At 42.5% G+C, this 23746-nt stretch overlaps 3 protein-coding genes across 4 annotated transcripts in view; all 3 read left to right on the top strand.

Moving 5' to 3' along the window:
• PRIM1 (DNA primase subunit 1) overlaps nucleotides 1-9013 on the top strand; it is a 22793-nt gene extending 13780 nt beyond the window's left edge. Inside the window, exons 12-13 of the mRNA XM_077757531.1 lie at nucleotides 5743-5841; nucleotides 7374-9013. Of these exons, the coding sequence (XP_077613657.1) occupies nucleotides 5743-5841; nucleotides 7374-7393 (119 nt within the window). The 3' untranslated portion in view covers nucleotides 7394-9013. The remainder of the gene's footprint in view (nucleotides 1-5742; nucleotides 5842-7373) is intronic.
• Nucleotides 9014-11228: 2215 nt separating this feature from the next.
• NACA (nascent polypeptide associated complex subunit alpha) lies at nucleotides 11229-23471 on the top strand. 2 transcript variants are annotated; one of them, XM_077757530.1, is made up of 8 exons: nucleotides 11229-11333; nucleotides 12125-12284; nucleotides 21178-21263; nucleotides 21452-21529; nucleotides 21779-21925; nucleotides 22376-22504; nucleotides 23030-23152; nucleotides 23346-23471. In XM_077757530.1, exons 2-8 carry the CDS (start codon nucleotides 12215-12217, stop codon nucleotides 23358-23360), a joined length of 648 nt encoding a protein of 215 aa, XP_077613656.1. In that variant the 5' UTR covers nucleotides 11229-11333; nucleotides 12125-12214; the 3' UTR covers nucleotides 23361-23471. The 2 variants fall into 2 exon arrangements, with proteins under 2 accessions (XP_077613656.1, XP_077613655.1); XM_077757529.1 differs by having other exon boundaries at nucleotides 11234-11333; nucleotides 12213-12284.
• LOC144226194 (uncharacterized) lies at nucleotides 15090-21171 on the top strand. The gene has a single exon (XM_077757528.1). The coding sequence runs from the start codon at nucleotides 15175-15177 to the stop codon at nucleotides 20068-20070; it is 4896 nt and encodes a 1631-aa protein (XP_077613654.1). The 5' UTR covers nucleotides 15090-15174; the 3' UTR covers nucleotides 20071-21171.
• Nucleotides 23472-23746: the final 275 nt, after the last annotated feature.

Below are 23746 nucleotides of genomic sequence, written 5' to 3'. Positions count from 1 at the left end.
AAAAAAAAAAAAAAAAAAAGAGTTGGATGCTTAACTGACTAAGCCACCCAGGTGCCCCTCAATTTCATTTCATTTTAAATAGCCACATGTAGGGGCGCCTGGGTGGCTTAGTCGGTTAAGCGTCCGACTTTCGCTTGGGTCATGATCTCGCGGTTCGTGGGTTTGAGCCCCGCATCAGGCTCTGTGCTGACTCCAGCTCAGAGCCTGGAGCCTGTTCAGTCTGTGACTCCCTCTCTCTCTGACCCTCCCCTGCTCACGCTGTCCCTCTCTCTCTTCTAGAAATAAATAAAAATATTCAAAAATAAATAAATAAATAAATAAATAAATAGCCACATGTAGCTAGTATAATGGACAGTGCAGATCTCTGATCTCTGATTGGCTTTTCTTAGTCAAATTTTGCTACCCTTCTTTCAAAACCGAAGCTCAAATATCACTTCATTTAAAAAAAAAAAAAAAACACTTCACCTATTCCAGCTCTAACATTGTAGATTCCACTATTAATGTTTGTAGAATGATTACAAACATTCAAATTAAAGTATTTGAGGGGCACCTGGGTGGCTGAGTCAGTTGAACGTCTGACTCTTGATTTCAGCCCAGGTTATGATCTCACAATTCATGGGTTTAAGTCCCACATCAGATTCGCGCTAGCAGTGCAGAGCCTGATTGGGATTCTCTCTCTCTTTCTGCCCTTCCTGTGTACTCTCTCTCACAAAATAAATAAATAAACTTTTTAAAAAATAATAAAAATGGGGCGCCTGGGTGGCTCAGTCGGTTAAGCATCCGACTTCGGCTCAGGTCATGATCTTGTAGCTTATGGGTTCGAGCCTCATGTCAGGCTCTGTGCTGACAGCTCGGAGCCTGGAGCCTGCTTCAGATTCTGTGTCTCCCTCTCTCTGCCCCTTCCCCACTCATGCTCTGTCTCTCAAAAATAAACATTTAAAAAATTTTTTAATTAGGGGCGCCTGGGTGGCTTAGTCGGTTAAGCGTCCGACTTTTGCTTATGTCATGACCTCGTGGTTTGTGGGATCGAGCCCCATGTCGGGCTCTGTGCTGACTGCCAGCTCAGAGCCTGGAGCCTGTTTCAGTCTGTGACTCCCTCTCTCTCTGACCCTCCCCTGCTCACGCTGTCTCTCTCTCTCTCTCCTAGAAATAAATAAAAAACATTTAAAAAAAAATTTTTTTAAATTAAAAATAATAAAAATAAAGTATTTAAAAAACATCTCCAACATGAAAAATCAGAATAAACTGGAAAAAGAAACTCAGAGTAAACAGAAAATGCACGGAACAAAGAAATCCTTCCTTCCTTCCTTCCTTCCTTCTTTCCTTTCTCTTTAATCTCTTCACCCAACAGAGGGCTCATATTCACAATCCAGGGATCAAGAATCACATGCTCTACTAATTGAGCCATCCAGGTGCCCTGAAAACTGTTTTTTAAAAAACTATCCTCAGAGAATAAGAAAATAGTGGAACCATGAAGCAAGATGAGATTGCTATGAAAAGAAACACTTAGAGAACAAGAAAGAGGGCTTAGAAATTGAAAACATAATCATTAGAACAAAAAATTCATTTTTTAAAAAATTTTTTAAATTTTTTATTTATTTCTGAGAGAGAGAGAGAGACAGCATGAGCAGGGGAGGGTCAGAGAGAGAGGGAGATACAGAATCTGAAACAGGCTCCAGGCTCTGAGCTAGCTGTCAGCACAGAGGCTGACGCGGGGCTCGAACCCACGAACCGTGAGATCATGACCTGAGCCGAAGTCGGATGCTTAACCGACTGAGCCACCCAGGTGCCCCTAGAATAAAAAATTCATTTGAAGGGCTGGAAAAGAAAAGATAAGATTTTCCAGAAAGTAGTACAAAAAAGACAAGTTTTTGTTATTGTTGTTTTAAGGAGGAAAAAGAGAAGAATGGTTCAGGAGGTCTAATACCTGACTATGGGAGTTTCAGAAAAAGAACAACCAGGGAGGGAAAAAATATCAAAACTATATAGGAAACCATCCCAGAAATGAACCCTTTATTGAACAAGGTCAGCATAATAAGAAAATGGACCTACACCAAAGCACATTATTTTGAAATTTCAGAACACTGAGAGTTAAGAAAAGATCTTAAGAGCTTTCTGACCCCTTCCTTTTCCTCTCCCCCAAAAAAGCCACAGACCTAGAAAGAATGGCCTAGGATTTCTAAACAATGGAAGTGTTCATTTGTTAGAAATAGGTTCTGGAAAAGAAAAAGTTTTTAACATTCAAGAAGATTGAGAGGTCAGAATAAAGGTAGGGAGTTGCTATTTTTTCCAATCTGTTAGTACTATTTTTCTCCTTTTAACAACATATATATATTACTTTAACACAATTTTTTAAATTTATTATTGTCTCTTGATGGACACCTTTTTCTTTTGTACAGAGATTTTAAAGAGAAATTTTCTAATAAATATAACCAAAAGTGAACTAAACTGCCTCTATCATTTCAAGTATTCATAAGTAGCCTAATAGCCATTAGTCAGGGGTGCTTCAGAGATGATGGGAGGTTAGAACAGGTGAAATGTAAGTTCCTTATTATCTCTTTAGTTTCTGTGATTTTTAAGCCTTTGTCCTTTTTCACAGCAGTACCATTTGTTCTGCCTTTCTTCCAAACTCCAGGAATGTTTTCTACTCTCTGACTACCTAATTACTTGTTTCTAAGACCTACTTCATAGCCACCTCAGTCAACCTTGATTGGTGTGAATTCTTTGAACTTAGAATTATCCATATGCCTGTTTGGCCTTTAATTATATATTGTTTCTGTTACTGCATATAGGACCTGGTTTTCTTGTTCATTTAAAAACTTCTTGATACCAAAGAGTTTAGCTTATACATTTTTAGAATTTAGTATAGTGCTTAATATATAATAGTCAGTAAATATTTAAATAATTATTGATTGCTTGTTATATATTCTACCATGGTGAAATAAATAGACCGATGGGGTGCCTGGGTGGCTCAGTCGGTTAAGTGTCCAACTTCGGCTCAGGTCATGATCTCACGGTTCATGGGTTCCAACCCCACATTGGGCTCTGTGCTGACTGCCAGCTCAGAGCCTGGAGCCTGTTTCAGATTCTGTGTCTCCCTCTCTCTCTGACCCTCCCCTGCTCACGCTGTCTCTCTCTCTCTCTCTCTCAGAAATAAATAAAACATTAAAAAAAGTTTTTTTAAACATATAGACCTATCCCCAAGGAGCTTAGAATCCTTAATTAAAGGTTTAAAGTACTATGTAGTTGATCCCAAACTAAACTGTTTCTTTGGTATACATTTATTATTATAAGAAAATTCATATATAAATATGTAGGACAAAATATAATATACTTTTATAATTGCCACAGTTTAGGTATTCATCCTTAATATTCTCACCAAGATTTCCTTTTCTAGTCCCAAGTACATCAAACAGGTTTACTAAAAAAATTTTTAAGTATAGTTTCTTTTTTTTTTACTCTTTTTTATGAACTGTTATGAGGATTTTCCACGCAGACATAACATGCTACTAAAATCCAAATCTCATCTTGTTCTCAATCAGATTTTCTCCCCTATTGGGTATTCTAGATTGTATAATTAAACTGATTATTAAGATTCTGTATTCAAAATTTTGTTGTGTACATTTTTTTGATTTTTATAAATCAAAAAATAAAAGATTTTTTTTAATGAATTTTTTTAAGTCAAAGAAAAGTTATACTTAAGGCACTATGACTACAAACTTAATGGTCTCCAAGTAGAATGACCCTGACTTTACTTTCTTAATCTTTGCTCTGTTAAGAAAACTGTTTACTGAAGCCACAATTTCTTTTTTTTTAATATTAATTTATTTTTGAGAGAGAGAGAACAAGTGAAGGAGGTATAGAGAAAGAGGGACAGAAGATCCAAAGCAAGCTCTGTGCTGACAGCAGAGCTGGATGAAGGGCTTGAACTCATAAACCATGAGATCATGAACTGAGCAGAAGTCTGAGGCTTAACTGACTGAGCCACCCAGGCACTCCAGTGAAGCCATAATTTCTAAAGAAACGAATGTTGTATGAGACTTAACATAGACCACTAGACTATGTTGGTCTAATATTTAGAAAGCCTGACTACTAAAGTAGATGTGTATGGGTAGTTGGGATATTTTAGAGCAGCACTCTCTTAATACAGTAGCCACGTATGGCTATTAAGCACTTGAAATGTGGCTTAGACTAGGGGAGCCTGGGTGGCTCAGCTGGACTCAATTTTGATTCAGGTCATGATCTCACAGTTCATGAGGCTGAGCCCCTCATCAGGCTCTGTGCTGACATCTCAGAGCCTGCTTGAGATTCAATCTCTCCATCTCTCTGCCCCCACTTGTGTTCTCTCTCTTAAAAAAAAAAAAAATTAAAGGGGTACCTGGGTAGCTCAGTTGATTAAGCATCCGACCTTGGTTCAGGTCATGATCTTGCTGTTTGAGAATTCAACCCTCTCATTGGGCTCTGTGCTGACAGCTCAGAGCCTGGAGCCTGCTTCAGATTCTGTGTCTCCCCCTCTTTCTGCCTCTTGCCTGCTCACACTCTGCCTCTCTATCTCTCAAAAATAAATAAATATTAAAAATTTTTTTAATTTAAAAACAAATTTTATTTTTTTTAAATTTTTTTTTAATGTTTTATTTATTTCTAGGAGAGAGAGAGACAGCGTGAGCAGGGGAGGGTCAGAGAGAGAGGGAGTCACAGACTGAAACAGGCTCCAGGCTCTGAGCTGGCAGTCAGCACAGAGCNGCCCGACGCGGGGCTAGAACCCACGAACCGTGAGATCATGACCTAAGCGAAAGTTGGACGCTTAACCGACTAAGCCACCCAGGCGCCCCTAAAAACAAATTTTAAAAAAGAAATGTGACTAGTATAAATAAGGAACTGATTTTTTTTAAGTTTAATTTTAATTAATTAAAATTTTAAAACTGATAAGAAAGCCTGGCTGGCTCAGTTGGTGGGGCATGTGACTCTTGATCTCAAGGTTGTGAGTTTGAACCCCACGTTGGATGTAGAAATTACTTAAAAATAAAATCTTTAGGGGCACCTGGGTGGCTCAGTCAGTTAAGTGTCCGACTTTGGCTCAGGTCATGATCTCGCGGTTCGTGGGTTCAAGCCCCACCTCGGGCTCTGTGCTGACAGCTAGCTCGGAGCCTGGAGCCTGCTTTGGATTCTGTGTCTCCCTCTCTCTCTGCCCCTTCCCTGCTCATGCTCTGTCTCTCTCTGTCTCTCAAAAATAAATAAACCTCAAAAAAATTCTTTTAATAAAATAAAATCTTTTACAAAATGTTTTAAGTAAATAAATAAGTTTTAAAACTGATATTTGATTTAATTATTTGAAAACTTTTAAGTATGTTTAAGAAATTTGGATATATGAGCCTACTTTTCAACTGTATATTTTATAATTTAAATCTAAATATAGATCAAGTATTTCTCATAATAATATATTATTTACATTGAGATGCACTTCAAATACAAAATACTAGATTTCAAAGACCTAGAAGGAAAGAATGTAAACTATTTCAATATTTATTACATGTTAAAATGATATTATTTTAGATATACTGGATTAAATATTAAGATTAATTTTACCTTTTTAATGTGACTACTAGAGTATTTAAACTACACATTTCTCATTATATTGAACAGCACTATTCTAGAGAATTCTTAAAAGATACTTAAAAGTTATACTTTCGTGTATTCTCACTTCCAAAATGCTAATTATAATGCATGGCCTTCATAATTTAGATTATAAGAAGACCAGTCTAGCTCCTTATATAAAAGTTTTTGAACAGTTTCTTGAAAACCTGGATAAATCTCGAAAAGGAGAACTTCTCAAGAAGAGTGGTAAGACTATACTTTTCCCTTTTAGCTATAGATCTTAGTATAGGAAGTTGAAAGTATCCAGCAAGTGAGTCATTTTAGAGCTCTAGCCTTTGCCCTGCTAAAACAAGTTATTTATTTGGCTTACTTTCCTTAGTGTTTTAAAAATTGAGATCCCTTAATTCAATAGATATTCAATCAGGTACTACGTATCAGGTATTATAAGGAAACAAAGATTAATTATACAAAGATGAATTCCACACCATGTCTCCCTGCTCTTAGGAAGTACTAACTGAATCAAAACAAAGAAGTATAAAATGCCAAGAAAGAGATCTCATCTGATTCTGAGAACCTGAGATTTCATATGAAAAGAGTGGTATTTGAAATCTTCAATGAGCTGCTATATAGATTCTAATCCCCAATGCCAATATACCATGTCTTAAATTATGAGTAGGATTTCCACAAACAGATTTGATGGGATAATGGTACAGGAGTGGAAATAGGTGACAGGTTCATTCTTAAAGGAACAGCAAAGGCAAAAACATTAGAGACAAACACATCAGGTCACTCTGGAGTCCATCAAGTAGTACAACTAATCTGGAAAAAGATGTGTCAGGAAGTGATTGGATAGAAATCTGAAAATGCAGACTGCATCCAGGGTATAGACAGCTTTGAATTCCAGTCTTGAGAGTCTGGACTTAATTCAGTAGAGACAAGGAATCTATTAAAGGTTTTTGAGGAAGATTTTACCATGATTTATAGTTTAATCTAGCAAAATAAAATGCAATAAAAATCTGGGGAGACACAGGGGATAAAATAGAGCCCAAGAGGCCAATTGGGTAATTAACATTTAGGAGAGTAGCACTGGAGATCTCTAAAAGGTACAAATACCAGAGCCATCCTTGAGAAATGGTAATAATTTGGAAGTGGAGAGATGAAAGAGGAAAGTTAAAAGTGTTATTACAGAAGCCAGGGGAAAGGAAAGTTTCAAGGAGCAAATGCAGTAGAGAAGTGATAAAGTCCTGTTGGATATTGGAACTAAAAGGAGATACCAAGAGGACAGCAGTGTCAAAGGAAAAGTTCTTTGAATAGGAAAGACTCGAGCATATGTGTAAGCCAAAATGAAGAAAATCAGCAGCAAATATTATTCAGGAGGTTGATGGATACTACAGAAACCTGTGGCAATGTTACACAACTATAAACTCCCTTTCTACTTCATTTCTTAATAAAGTGCATGATGGAAAGTGCATGATGGTTAGAGTAGTGCCCAAGACAATGCTGAACTCATAGTAGACACTCAAATATGTGCTTACTGAATGAACAATGACACTGAACTTGCAAAGCCTCACTGAACTTGCCATTCCAACTGGCTATATTAAGTCCTTTGTATTCTTGCTCTGTACCGGCTCCGCCTGTAATGTGGGCTTCAGCAAATGTGAAAGCAAATCTTTATGCATGATGTGAATTTAATAGAAGCATTAAGCAAATCAGAATGTGAAAATAAATGGGATTTGTTTTCCTTTACTAACCTTTGATAAGAATCTATTCTATTTCAGATTTGCAGAAAGACTTCTGAAGATAACAACTCTCCTCAAACCATTGTAGATATCTTCTACCTTCAGCCAATAACCAAATACTTCAAGAGCAATTAATGAATATGGTGGAACCATATGTGTCTTAGTGCTCAAACCAAAATGTCCTTTTCTTGAAAAATAATTATGTTGAAAAGATTCCTGAAACCACCTAAGGAGACTGCCCAGGTTTCTAGAAGAGCAGTAATGAGAGGAACAAGTAGATTCCAGATAAATTTGTAAAAGTTAATATTATACAAAGATACTTCTAAGATTTTTGTTACATCTTTTACCAGTTGCCATATGTATTTTGATATACTTCTACCAGTTGCCATATGTAGAGGCAAGTGAGCAGTAATACGCTGAAGACTTTAATCTCAGCTCAAGATAACAACCTCCATATTTCTGGACTGAATATTCTAGGTACATAAGAGCTTTGTCCTTAAATCATAGACCTTAGGTTAAATTAATTATGCCTGGAGTATGTATTAGGTCATTTTTAATTTTGCTTACTGGTATTTTTATTAATCAGGCCACACCCCACTGCACATCTTTTAAAAATCCTTTTAAACTGGGCATTTAAACGTATGAGTTACTAGATTACAATATTAGGGCAGACTAGAGTGGTTTTTTTACAACTGTTGCATTTGTAGCTCCTAACTTCTTTCCTCAGAAAACAACTGGATTAGTGAACACCATAAAGCAGCAGCTTAGAATAACCATTTCACCGACATAAAGCTTGTTTTATTTAAGACACTTCCCTTTCTACATATCCAAATACTTAAAGGTTTTTTTTTCTTCCATATTTGATTTTTTTTTTAATTTCTGAGAGAGAGACCGCATGAGCAGGAGAGGATCAGAGAGAGGGAGACACAGCATCTGAAGCAGGCTCCAGGCTCTGAGCTAGCTGTCAACACAGAGCCCGACGCAGGGCTCGAACCCACAGACTGTGAGATCATAACCTGGGCTAGTCAGACGCTTAACTGACTGAGCCACCCAGGCGCCCCTCATATTTGAATTTTTGCGATAGATTCTAAAAGTGTCAGATTTCTTTTGCCTAGTTTTACAACCAATCTAAACAAAACAGTCATTCTGGTTTAGTCCATCTGAGAAACTGAGAAGTCAAGCTATCAGGCTAATGCTCTGTATGACTTATGAAAATTTTCCTTCCTTTGCATTTCCTTTAACATTGTTTTCTCTGTAGCCACACAGTCTTTTTTTATCTTTTGGTTTATATGTATAAAGCAAACTTTACATTACAGTCAGTACACCGAAATGCCTTGCATTTCCTTCTCTAATCTTTTAAGAAAAAACATTAAAGACCATTGTGCAAAATTCCTTGTTATTTTGAGCTTCTATTTGCTATGTATTGTTCAGTTTTTAAATTTGGAAAACAGTGGGCCAGTTAAAAATTTCTGAATGCAAAATTACTAAAGACTCATCAGTCCAGTTTAACTCAGAATGGGAGTGTAAAGGCTGGTATTAGGCTTCCAATATGTCTACCATTAAAGTATTTTAATGCTTTAATATTAAACCCATTGGATAAAGCTGCTGTACTAGCTCATAAAATTAGTTACAGAACATATTGTACTCATTGAAAAGAATGTTTTTACACTGTATGTTAACTAAATGGAATTTAAATAAAAACTTCAAAAATGTTTTTAATAATAGTCTTTTTTTTTTTTTCAAAATAAATGTTTGGTTCTTGAAGATACCAGAAACATGCTCAGACTATTGACTTCCCTATTCTCTGATTTTGCTAGCTCATCCATATATAAGAATTGCAGAAACAAAGGGCACAGAACTGGTTTCCATCCCCAAACTTGCCCAATTCATAAAGAAACCCAAAGAAAGAAAATACATCTTTTCTTAGCTAGTCATTAAGGAGAGAAAAGTCAGTGAGCTTGACGGGAAAGAAAGGGAAGTGGTCAAAATAGCTTTACTTATCTGAGGAAATGATTGGCTATTGCTGATCCTTTATTCTGAAGGTAAATGGACTGCACTGACAAATCTTCCAGGTCACATATTTACTTAGAAAAAGTAACAGCACTTTTTTTTTTTTTTTACAAATAGTTTATTGTCAAATTAGTTTCCACATAACACTCAGTGCTCATCCCCACAAGTGTCCTCCTCCATGCCCATCCCCCCCTCCCCCCCACATCCATCAGTCCTCAGTTTTTGTCAGCATTCAAGAGTCTCTCATGGTTTGCCTCTCTCCCTTTCCCCCACCATTTCCGCCCTTCTTCTCCCCCTTGTTCCTCCGTCAAGTTCCTCCTAATCCTCCTATACGTGCAAACATATGATATTTGTCCTTCTCTGCCTGACTTATTTCGCTCAGCATAACACCCTCAAGGTCCATCCATGTTGCTACACATGGCCAGATTTCATTGTTTCTCATTGCCATGTAGTATTCCATGGTATAGATAAACCACATCTTCTTGATCCATTCATCTGTTGATGGACACTTGGGCTCTTTCCATGTTTTAGTTATTGTGAGTAACAGCACTTTTTAAGTAATGTACATATATTACCTAATTTAATCTCCTAATTCTATGAAGTGCCTACTATTATCCCTATTCTATAGATGTGGAAACTGAGGCACAAGCAGGTTAATTAAATTGCTCAAGGTCACTATGAATTGACCAAGCTGTGATTCAGATAGAGTATGGCTACAGAGTCCATGTTCTTTTTATATACTTTTTTTTTAATTTATCTCTGCACCCAACATGGGGCTTAAACTCAGAAACCTGAGATTGAGTCCCATGCTCTTCCAACTGAGCTAGCCAGCTACCCCTACATTCATGTTCTTTATCCCTCCACAATATTGCCTCCCCTAACTGAAGTTTCAGAATTTCTCATTTCTGGTAAATTCCACTATTAATCCTAATTTATAAATCCTCACTTCACAAGTAGTTTTCAGAGCATAATGTCACTGCTTTGCTTAAAAGACAGCCACAACTGTCTTAAAGTCATTAGCTCAAATAGTGTTAGCTGGTTTAAGTAATATATTTGTAGGGCTGAGAGAGGATATGAAGGGTCAGGGCCCATGGCCTTTTCATGAACAAAACACTGAATTACATTCTTTTTTCTGAAATAAAATTTTAACGCTTATTTATTTTTGAGGGAGAGACACAGTGTGAGTGGAGGAGGGGTTGAGACAGAATCCGAAGCAGGCTCCAGGCTCTCAGCACAGCTCAGGGACAATGAGAGCATGACAGGAGCTGAAGTCGGACTAACCTAATAACCCACCCAGGCGCCCCATCTACTTTTCATAAATCTTACCGTATAAATCATGAGTGGGGTCTAGATTACTTTCTGGATATCTGTTTGCCCAAAACACAAGAAACAAGAATTGCGTAAGTGGCTATGTTCTTTTTTCTGAGGGTAATATATATAATAGTTTCAACATCGGTTTAAATTGTGTACTCCAAAAATAAAATAGGGTTAACCTAAGTCACTGCTACCTTACAATGATGTGAATACAATCTGTGGCATTCAGTATTATTTAGTATCTCCTATTTCCCCTCATCAGTTGGAAAAGCGAAATCAAAAAGTCACTGCAATATCGCCGTGGCTACTTTACTGACCGGAGGGCAGAAGATGCTTCTTTCATTTCCCTTTGGGTATCAAAATTCCTCGACTTAGGGGATGGGAAGAGGTCGGCTATCTAAGGACTGCACGGCTATCTAAGGACTGCACGGAGCGGAGGTTCCTGCCAGACCAGGGCGTTCTGTTCTGAATTCTTACCCTTATTTAGACCTCGTCACCACCCCGTCCGGGAACGACCGGAGGGGGTCACTCAAAGGAAGTGACTGGCGGCCGCTCCTGACCCGGAATCGGTTCCTGGTCCCGCCCCCTCCACCAGGCTTCCTTCTGCAACAGGCGTGGGTCACGCTCTCGCTCGCTCTCTTTCTGCCGCCATCTTTGTTTCGCGTTTCCCGCACAGTAAGTCCTGTCTTCGCCGCTACTCTCTATCCACAGCCATCCGCCTTTTTGCGGACTGAGCCGCACTGGGGACTGAGAGCTAAGGGCAGTTGGAGGCTTTGTGGGGCCGCCGGGTTCCTACTCGCCCCTGGGAAGTGTGGCCTTGGAGCCTGCGGACAAAATGGGGTCTGCGGTTGAAGTCCTGGCAAAAGCAGGGCAGAAGGGCCGTGGGCCGGGTCTGGAGGCCAGGGCTGGGGAGATGAGAGCCGGTGCGGTGTTGGGGGCGGAAGCGGAGTGCGTCTGCTGTTGGGAGAGGTTTCATGAGAACCCGGAGGAGGTTAAGGGGGTCACAGCTTTGGACCCCCCCCCACACACACACAGACTCGCCGTTCTTAATTGTGACAAGCGAGTGTTGGGACTTAAGGCTCTCTCTTTCCCCTCCTGGTTCCCGAAAGTCGACAAACGGGAGTCCTGGAGGTCCCAGCCTAGGCGGAGTGAGTGTAGGAGGGGAGGTTGTGCAATGTAGCGTCTGAAGCCTTCCGTGGTCGGGAGCGAAACCAAGATGCTCTCCCTCGGGTTGAGAACGCAGTGGTGGTTGTTGCCCTTGTGGGATTTGGCGTGTAGAGTAAAAGGAACCACTGCGCACTAGAAGTCTATTTTCTGCGGAGTAAAGAGGTAGAAGGTGATTTGCTTGATCAGAGATCTGAGCCTGACGTCTTCTTTCTTACCTATTCCCAACAGCTTTGGGGAGGGTTGTTCCGAAACATCTTCATCTTTTTTTTTTTTTTTTTTTTTTTTTTTTTGCATAATAGCCCTTCGCAGAGTTTTTAAGAATATCTGACTCGGTTGGGCCGCAGAACGGATCCCAGTCAATTCAGGCCTCCTTTTTATTCCCTTCAGAAATGCCTGGTGAAGCCACAGAAACCGTCCCTGCTACAGAGCAGGAGTTGCCACAGCCACAGGCTGAGACAGGTAGGTTCCCCTAGCCCCTTTGCTGTTCATTAAAATTGTAAGATTGACTCTAAGACCGTTTGGTGGGTAAAATGACAAAGGGAATACACTTGTTTTTCAGAGTTAAGTCATTAAAGATGGGCTGTAGCTTTACCAGGAAGGAGAGTCCCTGATACTAACTGCTGTCCTGGAGGGACTTCATTATGGAATGGAATATGAACAGTGATCCAGGAGCATTAAAATCTCCCTGGCCCACTTTGCTTAAGTTATGGTAACTGCTTCAAGGGGCATGCTGTGGAACCCACACCTCACATAGAACTGAGCTGGGAAGGGGCTCAGTGATTCTTACTTACTGGAACTGGATGACACACTTGCAGGCCGAGGAGACCTGAGCTTTTGTGAAGTTCCAGCCAGCAAGTTGCATCAAGGTTTTAGATGGCAGAGCTTGGCATTGTGCCTTCATCACATGTCTGTATGAGATGTGTCCTAGTGGTAAATGTGTTCTACTGGGCCCCAAGGCCCTCCTAGGTTGGTTAACTTATTTTATGGGTTGGCATTGAGATTTCTAATGTGCTGAAACAATGTCTGCATCAGTAGCTTGCCTGAACCCAAGATTGAAATAAAGCTTTCTTTGACTGCTCTCCAGCTTTGAAATTAATGGATGTAAACATAATGTAAAGGCAAGTTTTGAATTCTGGTTAAAATACAACTCTAGAAATCTTGAAAAGGGATAGTGAAAAAATATTTAATGATATTCTTGCTGCGTCAGTTGTGCTGAAGTAAAGAAAGGGAATCTTAGGGCTGCAACTTAACTCCACCTGTCATTTAAGGGCAGTTTCTTTCTCTTTCTGGAATTAAAAGAGTTGTTTATAGTTGAAAGCATTAAGGTTCTCTCTCCCCACCTGTCTGATTTCAGCAGCTGAAGGGATTAATACAGCTGCTAGAAAAGGGAGGGGGCCTCTGAGTTAGTGAACAAGCTATATGGAATCCTTGAAATACAAGGGACTTCATGGAAGGAGAAAAAATCCTGTAATTCAGTGATAACCAAAACTTATTCAACAATGTGATTTTACAAATGTGGAGACTGAAATTTAGATGAAGTTCAAATAATCTGTTTCAAGCCTCAAAGCTAATGCCATTTGCTTCTGAAGCAATCCTTAATGCCAGTAAGCTTATTTCTCAATCGTTTGCGCTTGTACAGTTGGGTTAATAAGAGTGCGCCAGTGATAAAACACTCTGAATTTTTCCTATAACTAATTAATTATTATAATGAAAAAACTAGCCCAAGCAATTGGTTATAGTGTCTAAAGCAGGTAACTTGGGACTTACCTCATCTTGAAGTCAAGTCAAAGGGAATTCTGAGTTTCTAATTTTGATTAATGTGTTAGGAAGCATTTACACTTATAAGACTTTGACTTACCCACTCTTCAGGAAAAACTGGTTGAGCCGCCTATCTTTTCTGTAGTTAGATACTGGTTGAATAAATTGTGAGTTTGGATGCGGTAGNCCTTACAGGTATTGAGCATTTGTTGGTCTAATCCTGTTACTTCCTGAATAGTAAGCATGGTACTTTTTCATCATTCAGAAAATCTTTTGCTGAGCTTTACTCTAGTAAAGCTAGAATATTGGTCTATTTTGGCAGAATGATATACTTATCCAAATTAAGGGGTAAAGAGCCAATGTATTCTCCACTCCAGTTCCCTCCTTCCAAAATAGAACCACAGTCTGGTTTAACAAGTTGGGCTACAGTTTCATAATACAATCCCTACCCTTGTGACTAAGCTCTCTCCCTGGCAGTCTCGTTCATCTTAGATTGATGTCTGAAGGGCTAACATTACCTAGGAAAGTCTGTAGAGACTGAAGTACGACCCATTTGTGATTGGGTGTTTTACTTGCTTGATCTGGGTGAGTAGGTAAATGGAGGCTTAGAGAGGCAAAGCGACTTAGTTCTTAGTACTTTTTGAATTGTGTGCCAGACACCACCTTCCTAAAAGTAAGATTTTTCTGACCTTATTGGAAGCCTGAGCATATAAAGACTTGTTTTTTTCTCATTTAGCTCTGAGCCCTGGTCATTATCACCATTCGCTGCCTTCCTTGTTCTGATTTTCAGTGTCTGTTTCACTGAAACAGACTGATAACTTGGGACAGAGTAGAACAGCTATTCTAGTGGTTTTCTATGGCCTTTCAGAAAGACTTGGGGTTTGTTTGAGGAAGGGAGGGAGGAGGGCACACCTGGAAAAGGTTGGAAAGCATGTTATTCCCAACCCCACTCCTAGGCCTGTGCTCCCCATTTAGAGACTAAGAGACTGATTAGACTGTTCTTTTCACCTTAAAATAGTTTGGTTTTTTGTTGTTGTTTTGTTTTTGGTACTTGGGAAATGTGGGATATGGGGAGAGAGATGTATTCTTACTCAACCACTGAAATATGTTTGGGGAAGGTTGCTGTTGCCTGTCACCTTTGTCTAATCCTGTGTGGTGACTTCATTCTCAGATTTAAAAATTCTGTGTTTCCTGTGAGGCATGTTGTACCAAGTTGGGCTGCATAACTCACCTTTGTTTTTTTCCTTCCCTTTCCTTCTTTATTCCCCTTTTTTGCTTTTCTCCTCCAGCTGTGCTTCCTGTGTCTTCAGCCTTGAATGTCACTGCTGCCTTAGGGCAGCCTGAATCTACCCTTCCCCCTCCTTGCCCTCAGGCTCCCCAACAATGCCCTCTGGCAACCCCTAACCAGCCTTCCCCATTCCTTTCTCCCTCTAGTGTTGCCTCAACCCCTTTTGCAGCTCCTTTTCCTCAGTCATCCTCTGTGACAGCCCTGCCTTTAGGAGTTGCCCCTTCCCCCACTGACACCCCAGCTTTCCTACCAAACCTACTAGGGCCTCCCATCTCCCCAGCTGCCTTAGCTTTGGCCTCTCCCATGATAACTCCAACGCTGAAAGGTGCCCATTCCTCTTCAGCTCCCTTGGCTCTGGTAGCCTTGGCTCCCCACTCAGTTCAGAAGAACTCTGCTTATCCACTTAACCCTCTTAGTTCACCTCCTTCAATTGCTGTGACTGAGTCAGGGTCAGTGACATCTCTGTCATCTCCCATTGCTTCCTCAGAACCAAAGACCTCGCCTATTCAAGACCCCTTACAAGTAGACCCTCCACAAAGTACCCCCATCCCTCCAGGTATAGTCGGCACTGTTCCTTCCCATCTTGGGACTCCATTGGCCTCTGTTCAGTCTGGAGTAGTGTCATGTCCTCAGATGCTACCCACCACTCCCCTGACCGTCACTCCCCCTCAGTTCAAAGACATCCCTGTTTCTTCAGCTCTGACTTCTCAACAAAACACTGAAAGCCTCAGCCTAAAGGGACCCGGTAGTTCACCTGCTGCTGTATCTGTTTCTATACAGTCTACTTCTGTGGCTCCCAACATCTCTCCAGTTTTTCTCCCTTCTCTAGGTTCTCATCCTGCACCTTTACATCAGAGTTCTCTTGGTTCTCCTGTTCAGCCCTTAGGTCAAACAGGCCCTAATGTTCTGTCACGTGCTATAGTGGATGCCACTTCCGTAGATCATTCTTCCATAGGGGCCTCTTACCCTGCTCAGAGATCTGTAAATCCTCCCCCTCCTTCCAGAAATGAGGTGGCTTCTGCTGCTGTGGCTGCTTTTCCAGTGGGGGCTCGAGATTCCCCTATGGCTCTTTCTGTTGACAAAAACCCTTCTGCTGTCACTGGCATAGCTTCCTACAACCCCTCTGGTTCATCAAATATAGCTACCTCTTCTCCATTATCTCCTACAGCCTCTCTCGTTCTCAAAGGCTCTCCTGATGCTACTCATCATCAGCCTTTGGTGGCCCAAATTCCTGTTTCTCCAGAGAGTCCAAGCTTGAAAGAAGCTCCTGTTAGTTCTGTTGGAACCACCCCATTTGTTATGGCTAATCCCTCTACAGTTTCTGCAGCACCTGCTACCTTTGAGATACCTACTTGTATCTCTCCTCCAGTTTCATCAAGTCCCATAAGTAGTAAGGACGCCACTTCCCATACTGCCCTGGTTATGACTCCTGTGGCTCCCAAAGAGCTTTCTGCTCCTCAAGTAACAACCGCTCTGGGAATACCAGTCTCTCCTCCTCTGCCAGCCCCTGAGAACCCCAAAAGTCTCCCTGCATCAGTATTGGTAAAGTTACCAACACAAAAAGATCTCCAAACCATACCTGCCTCTGTTGTTGGAGCCCCTGTTTCACCAGTCCAGGCAGGACTCCCTATCAAGAAAGACCCTACTCTAATACCATTGGCCCTGGCAGCCCCTAAAAATCCCCCCTCTTCCCAAAGTACATCACCATTGGAGATATCTCTTTCTCCTGAAGCCACCTTAGCAAAGAAAAACCTTGGAGATCCTCTCCCTGTAGTTACGCCAGTCAGTACTATTCCCTCTCCTATAGGTGTTAACTCCCCAATTTCTGTAATTAAGACAGATCCTTATGCAAGCCCAGACCCCAGTAGTCTGCTTCCCAAAAGTTCTCTCCCTACTCCAACCATAGCTACATTTCCTGCTGCCACTGCTGGGGTGACTCCTAACACTTCAGCCAGTCCTTTCCTAGGAGCTCTCTCTTTGGCTCATAAAAGCCACCCAGAGGGTAGTTCCACTATTAATATTTTACCATCTGTTCCTCCAGCCTCTGAAAGTTGCCCTATGGCTCCAACTGTGACTTTATCCCACCAGAATGTTTCTGCTTTTCCAGCTGCCATGGCACTGGCCCCCGAAATTCCCAAGTCTGAGCCCTTTCCCTCTCTTCCTCCTCAAGGTGCAAAGAAAGTTCATGGTATTTCTCATACCTCGGCATTGGAACCTGTGGCTTCCTCTCCTGAAGGGCACCCAGCCAAGGACTCTGGTTCTTCTGTTAATGCATCTTCTCAAGGAACTTCCCTAGCTGACTCCCCATCTCCTTTAGAGACTAGTGTGTCTCCCCAAACTAAAAGACGTCCAACCAAGAAGGGTTCAACTACTTCTACTACCCCAACTCTTTCTAGAAGTGTACCTGCTATCCCTGATGTTCCTGCTGGAAATCACTCCTCTCCTGTTTCTCCAGTTGAAGCTTCCTTTCTTCCAGAGGCCAATCTTTCTTTTCAAGCCCCTAAAGGGTCATTGGCCAAGAAGCATTCCCCCACTCCATCCCCCAAAGAGGCCCCAGATACCCCACTTCCCAAAGAGGTTTCTACTCCCCCAGCTGTGGCTCCTCCATCCCCCAAAAGAGCCCCAGCTACTCTACCTCCCGAAGGGACCCCCACTGACCCAGCTGTGGCTCCTCCCACCCCCAAAGGGGGCCCAGCAACCCCATCCCCTAAAGAGACTTCTGCTCCTCCATCTATGACTCCTTCCTCCCTCAAAGAGTCCCCAGCTATCCACCCTCCCATAAGGGCGCCTACCCCACAAGCTGTGGCTCCTGCGTCTCCCAAAGAGTCCCAAGCAACTCAAGCCCCCAAAAGAGCCCCAGCTGTGGCTCCTCTCTCCCCCAAAAAGTCCCAAGCAACCCCAGCCTCCAAAAGAGCCCCAGCTACTCCACCTCCCAAAGGGACTCCCACTGCCCCAGCTGTGGTTCCTCCCTCCTCCAAAGGGGCCGAGGCAACCTCATCCCCTAAAGAGACATTCGCTCCTCCATCTATGACTCCTTCCCTCAAAGAGTCCCCAGCTACCCACCCTCCCATAGGGGCCCCTACCCCACAAGCTGTGGCTCCTGCATCTCCCAAAGAGTCCCAAGCAACTTCAGCCCCCAAGAGAGCCCCGACTGTGGCTCCTTCCTCCCCCAAAAAGTCCCAAGCAACTCCAGCCCCCAGGAGAGCCCCAGCTACTCCATCTCCCAAAGGGACCTCTGCTGCCCCAGCTGTGGCTCCTCCTTCCCCCAAAGGGGGCCCCGCAATCCCATCCCCTAAAGAAACCTCCACTTCCCCAGCTATGACTCCTTCCTCCCCCAGAGAATCCCCAGCTACCCAACTTCCCAAAGGAGCTCCCACTACCCCAGCTGTGGCTCCTGCCTCTCCGAAAGAGTCCCAAGCAACTCCAGCCCCCAAAGGGGGCCCAGCAACCCAAACCTCTGAAGAGACCTCCACTCCCCCAGCTAAGACTCCTTCCTCCCCCAAAGGGGGTCCAGCAGCCCCCTCCTCTAAAGAGACCTCCACTCCCTCAGCTAAGACTCCTTCCACCCCCAAAGGGGGCCCAGCAACTCCATCCTCTAAAGAGACCTCCACTCCCCCAGCTAAGACTCCTTCCTCCCCCAGAGGGGGCCCAGCATCCCCATCCTCTAAAGAGACCTCTACTCCCTCAGCAAGGACTCCTCCCTCCCCCAAAGGGGGCCCAGCAGCCCCCTTCCCTAAAGAGAACTCCCCTCTCACAGCTAGGACTGCTTCCTCCCCCAAAGCTGCCCAAGCTCCCAGAGGGGCCCTGATCCCTCAAGCTGTGGCTCCTGCCTCTCCCAAAGAGTCCCAAGCAACTCCAGCCCCCAAAAGAGCCCCAGCTACCCCACCTTCCAAAGGGACCCCCACTCCCCCAGCTGTGGCTCCTCCCTCCCCCAAAAAGTCCCAAGCAACTCCAGCCCCCAAAAGAGCCCCAGCAACTCCATCTCCCAAAGGGTCCCCCAATGAACCAGCTGTGGCTCTTCCCTCCCGCAAAGAGTCCTCAGCTACCCAACCTCCCAAAGGAGCCCCCACTCCCCCAACTGTGGCCCCTCCCTCCCCCAAAGGAGGACCAGCAATCCCATCCCCTAAAGAGACCCCCACTCCCCCAACAATAACCCCTTCCTCCGCCAAAGGGGCCTCAGCTGCCCCGTCTCTCAAAGGGACCTTTACTCCCTCACCTGTGACTCCTTCCTCCCCCAAAGAGTCTCCAGCTACCCCAGCCTCCAGAGGGACCTCAGCAACTCCATCCCCCAAAAGAGCCCCAGGAACCCCATCCTCCAAAGGAACCTCAGCAACTCCATCCACCAAAAGACCATCAGCTACCCCATCCTCCAAAGGTGTCCCCACTCCCTCACCTGAGATTCCTTCCTCACCCAAAGAGGCCTGTATATCTCCAGTTTCAGTTACATGTCCCTTGGGGTCCATTGCCCCTCAGGCATCTAAAGGCCTACCAATGAAAGGTCCCACAGCTCCAGAAAGTGCGCCAGTTGTCACAGCTCCCCCTGAGAAAGATCCATTGGCCAAGAAGAGTTCTGCTACTCCATCTCCTGTGTGCTCAGATCCCTCAGCCAAGAATGATATTAAAGGACCCCTTTCTACAATGGCTCCAGCTTCTCTACTGACAGTCTCTGCTCAGAAAGCCTCTTCTCCAAAGACCCTCCCTGTTTCTCCGTTAAAAGGCAAAGATTCTTTTCATTCCCCAAAGAGCCCTTTGGCTCTTCCTCCTGAATCTGTGACATCTACCCCTCTAGCAGCAGCTTCCTCTGAGATGGTCCTTCCTAATGCTGGATCAGCATCTGTCTCTCCAGCACCCACCCCATCAGTCTCTCTGCCTCTCGCTCCCTCCCCGGTTCCCCCTCTGCTTCCTAAACAGCAATTTCTGCCGTCCTCACCTGGGCTGGTGCTGGAATCACCCTGTAAGCCCTCAGCCCCTGCTGATGAGGATGAGCTGCCGCCTCTGATTCCCCCGGAACCAATCTCGGGGGGAGTGCCTTTCCAGTCGGCCCTCGTCAACATGCCCACCCCTAAACCTGCTGGGATCCCTGCCCCAACCCCCTCTGCCAAGCAGCCTGTTCTGAAGAACAACAAGGGTATTTGCCTTGGTTTGCTGTGTGCATGGTGTGTTGCCCACACCCCTCCTGGGGCCACCCACCAATACTAACCCTAGGATGCGCCGCTCCAGTGTATCTGCTTGTGTTTGGACATAGAACATAGAATGATACCATTTTAAATGCAAAAGCTCTAGGTATATGAAACAATCTTGGTTTTCATCACCTCAGATAGTCTGTTTTGTATCATCTTGTCTAATGTCCAGGCCAACCCTGGATCTGCCGTCTTTTTTACCTGAATGATCTGACATTGAAAACCAAGACCTGTTAGATCCTTTAATGTGCTCTAATCTCTGCCACATGACTAACTTTGTCCCTGGGCCTGGGATTTGCTAAAATGTTGGGAAATACGAAACTATTTGCATTTCTTTTTACTTCTTAGATTTAGTAATGACCAGTGCCCAAGGGACTCCCTGTCCAAGACCTTTTCCTAGCCTGAGAATGGTGCAGGTGTATGCTTTCTTCTCTCAGTAGTCTTTATTGATGCTTGGCCTTTTGATTGAGGTAAACTTAAAATGCGTGAATTCTATTTGGAAAATGGGAGAGGTTACAGGACAGGATCTAAAAGAGGTGAGAGAACTGTAGGTTGGCAGTCATTGAGAATCTTTGAGCTATGTTGATTAGACCAAATTGCTTGGGTAAGTGGTTTAAAAATAAGGCTAAATGTGTGTACACAACTGCTTCTGGCCTTCCCCAACCCAGTCAGTATAAAGGATAAGGGGAAAATGTTCTCTCTGGCCTGCCTTCACAATGTGAACTTACTGCTTTTTCACTTAAATGTATCTGGAGATACCTTGTCTGCCAGAACCTCTTTGAGATGGTTGGGTGATTGGGTAGAATTTGTAGTTAGGTAGGTCATTGGTATTTGCCCGTTCCAGTAAGTAAAGACCTTGAGAAAGGAAGCAGTTACGGTTTATAAACTGCTTGGCTGTAACTAGTATTTACCTCTCATTTCTGGGGCTGGGTCTTTAATGGATGTGTACACACTAGTTTGTGACTAGGTTGAAGGCTTTTGTGCTGGCTTCACACAAATCAGTTGGTTTACACTTAACTTTGTGAGGTCTAGCATAAGCCAGTGATATCTAGTCCAGGCAGACTATGGTGAGGTGCCTCCTCCTTATAATGTACTATAAAATAGTAAAAGTTATTTGTCATCTCAGGATCTGGGACAGAATCCGACAGTGATGAATCAGTACCAGAGCTTGAGGAACAGGATTCCACACAGACAACCACCCAACAAGCCCAGGTCAGTATTCTCTTATTCACTGGTTAAAATACCTGTGCCAAGGAAGCATTGGAGAACAAGAGTTGATCAGAGAAGCTGACTTAAGTATTTGGAGAAGTGTACCTTCATAAAGGGAAAGTTTCCTGGGGATTTTGGTATCTTGGCTTCACTAACATTCCAGTTTACTCATAGTTGTTTTATCTTCTTAGCTGGCAGCAGCAGCTGAAATTGACGAAGAACCAGTCAGTAAAGCAAAACAGAGTCGGAGTGAAAAGAAGGCACGGAAGGTGAGATTTTAAGTTATAAACCAGAATTAAAGGTTCTGTTGAAGCAGCTTTAGAGAGGGGAAACTGTAGGGTAGTATATTTAAAGTGACAAATTACTATGGTAGAAAGCTCAGAAGTCTTGGAAGCCAATTCTGTATTATATAAACTTAGCCTAGGAAAAGGTTTTGCTTTGATGTAGTTATTAATGTGTTATTACCCCCTGAAGCTGCTTCTAAAGAAATGAAAAACCTGATGTTTTCTATTTCTTAGGCTATGTCCAAACTAGGTCTTCGACAGGTTACAGGGGTTACAAGAGTCACTATCCGGAAATCTAAGAATATCCTCTTTGTCATCACAAAACCAGATGTCTACAAGAGCCCAGCTTCAGATACCTACATAGTTTTTGGGGAAGCCAAGGTAAAGAAAGTTTTCATGGATACGCTATAGACCGTGGATGCTCACCTTCAACACTAGTCACTAGTAATAGAGTTAGATAATTCTCTGGTGTTGAATATGGGGCTGTAATTTTGAGTCAGATAATTCTTTGTTATAGAGGAGCTTTCCTGTGTGTTACAGATGTGTAGCAACATCACACCCAGGTGTGATAACCAAAAAAAAAATCTCCAGACATTTGACAGATTTCCCTGGGTGACAAAATCACCTCCCAGTTGAGAACCACTGTTCTAGAGCTAAGCTACAACTCTTTCCACAGTGATGTATAATCTTAGTGAAGACAAGCAATTCAAAACTATATAGTAAGTTAACCCAAAGTGGTTTTAGAGTGAGAATTTGGAAAAGATATAAATGATTTATTTCATTTACTACAGACCGATCTATTTACATAAATCTGTATTTTCTGCCCTTTAGATTGAAGATTTATCTCAGCAGGCCCAACTAGCAGCTGCTGAGAAATTCAAAGTTCAAGGTGAAGCTGTCTCAAATATTCAAGAAAACACACAGACTCCAACTGTACAAGAAGAGAGTGAAGAAGAAGAGGTATATAGGAAAATCTTTTATACTTTTAATCCTCTGCAGATAATACCATGTTTGTATTGATGGGATTCTATATTGCTTTAAGCTTTCAAACTCCATTGAGTTAAATAATTTTGAGTTATATTAAGAACTAGATTTGGTACAGGGTGCCTGGTTGGCTCAGTCAGTTAAGTGTCTGACTTTGGCTTAGGTCATGATCTTGCAGTTTGTGAGTTTGAGCCCCGCATCAGGCTCTGTGCTGACAGCTTAGAGCCTTGAGCCTGCTTCAGATTCTGTGTCTCCCTCTCTCTGCCCCTCCCCTGCTTGTGTTCTCTCTGTCTCTCTCAAAAAAATAAACAAAACATTAAAAATTAAAAAAAAAAAGATTCAGCACACTTTGGTGGCTCAGTAAGTTAAGTGTCTGACTTTTGATCTCAGCTCAGGTCATTACCTCATGGTTCATGGGGTTGATTCAAGAGACTCCTTAACTCCCAAAGAACTGTTAAAGTTGTTCTTGCCTTTATTTTTGTTTCTCTCTCTCTCTTTTAGGTTGATGAAACAGGTGTAGAAGTTAAGGACATAGAACTGGTCATGTCACAAGCAAATGTGTCAAGAGCAAAGGCAGTCCGAGCCCTGAAGAACAACAGTAATGATATTGTAAATGCTATTATGGTAAGTGTCCAGTCCTTTACTTATTCCTTGACTCTCTCTGCCCTGACCAATTATGGGTGGCATTATTTTCTGTGGCTTAATATCAGCCGGTTAGGAAGCTTCACAACAAAATCTATTCTGAATTATCTCATATTTTAATGGCCTGAATTTTTAATCTGCCTATAACTACTTCTAATGATCTTTTCTATTACAGGAATTAACAATGTAACCGTCTGAAAACGAGGACCCTTTTTTGGTGTTTCAAAAGAATAACTGCAGCTTGGTTTGAAATTTGTACTGTTTCTATCATTAATAAAGTTATGGCCTCTTGTTGGATGAACTCAGTGGGTACTTGGTCTCTTCTCCCACCCCCCAAAATTGAAGGCTCTAGAAATGAGAACACATTAATTACTCTTAAGACTTCAACTTCAGTTGAAAAGATTTAGTGTCACAGATTGCTCACTTAAAATCTCAGATCTCCGTCTTCATCTCCTGTAAGAAGATATTATGCTTGGCTATGTTAGGGCTTTCTTGTCTTCAGAAAATAGTTTATAAAGTTTCCCTTTTCCATTTTCTTTCCTTTTGTTAACTGTTGGTAAATTCTGATTCTTCTTT

The sequence above is a fragment of the Crocuta crocuta genome, unplaced genomic scaffold (assembly GCF_008692635.1).
Source record: "Crocuta crocuta isolate KB4526 unplaced genomic scaffold, BGI_CrCroc_1.0 scaffold549, whole genome shotgun sequence".
Classification (NCBI taxonomy): Eukaryota; Metazoa; Chordata; class Mammalia; order Carnivora; family Hyaenidae; genus Crocuta; species Crocuta crocuta.
Note: the sequence above shows the minus strand (reverse complement) of the source record. Positions and strands in the feature narration are given on the sequence as shown.